A 482-nucleotide genomic window follows, 5' to 3' on the forward strand; every position below is an offset into this window, starting at 1 on the left:
TTTTTTTGTGTCTTTTTGCTTATACGCATGAACAGATTCAGAGAGTGGAACAACAACGCCGGCAGAAGACTTACTGAACTTGTACTTCCACATTAGCTCCCAGGTGTTGCCCATCACGATGCTCGAGGGTGGCCCGGGGATCAGATCGACGGCCCTTGTCCACTTGCGCTGCTTGTTGAAGAAGTGAAACGCCCAGGCCAGGACCACCAGCACCATCGCCAGCATGGTCACGTCCATCTGCAGAGAATAACTCAACTGTCACGGCGTACTTGACTGAAAACGCCTGAAAGTAAGGCTGTGTGCTTGCACTGAAAAGCGGCAGAGAGCCGGCGCCAGCCACGCGAAAGTACCTCGAAGTCTAGCGGTTTAGAATAAGGTGCGTCTTGTACGGCGCCACGTGCCAGACTGCCGTTAGAGTGGCGGCGAAAACTTAATATAGCTCGAGCGGCGAATCACTGCAGACGACACGGTAGACGAAGTGC

The 482-nt window shown here is 53.5% G+C and overlaps 1 protein-coding gene across 1 annotated transcript in view; it reads right to left on the reverse strand.

The window, feature by feature from the left end:
- The window catches only part of LOC113203627 (cytochrome P450 4C1), a gene marked incomplete in the record, with an annotated part of 3,664 nt that extends 3,182 nt beyond the window's left edge, over positions 1-482 (reverse strand). Inside the window, 2 exon segments of the mRNA XM_052267561.1 lie at positions 75-237; positions 351-482. Coding sequence (XP_052123521.1) covers positions 75-237 — 163 coding nt within the window.

Source organism: Frankliniella occidentalis, unplaced genomic scaffold (assembly GCF_000697945.3).
Source record: "Frankliniella occidentalis isolate FOCC.00 unplaced genomic scaffold, Focc_3.1 Scaffold4, whole genome shotgun sequence".
Lineage (NCBI taxonomy): Eukaryota > Metazoa > Arthropoda > Insecta > Thysanoptera > Thripidae > Frankliniella > Frankliniella occidentalis.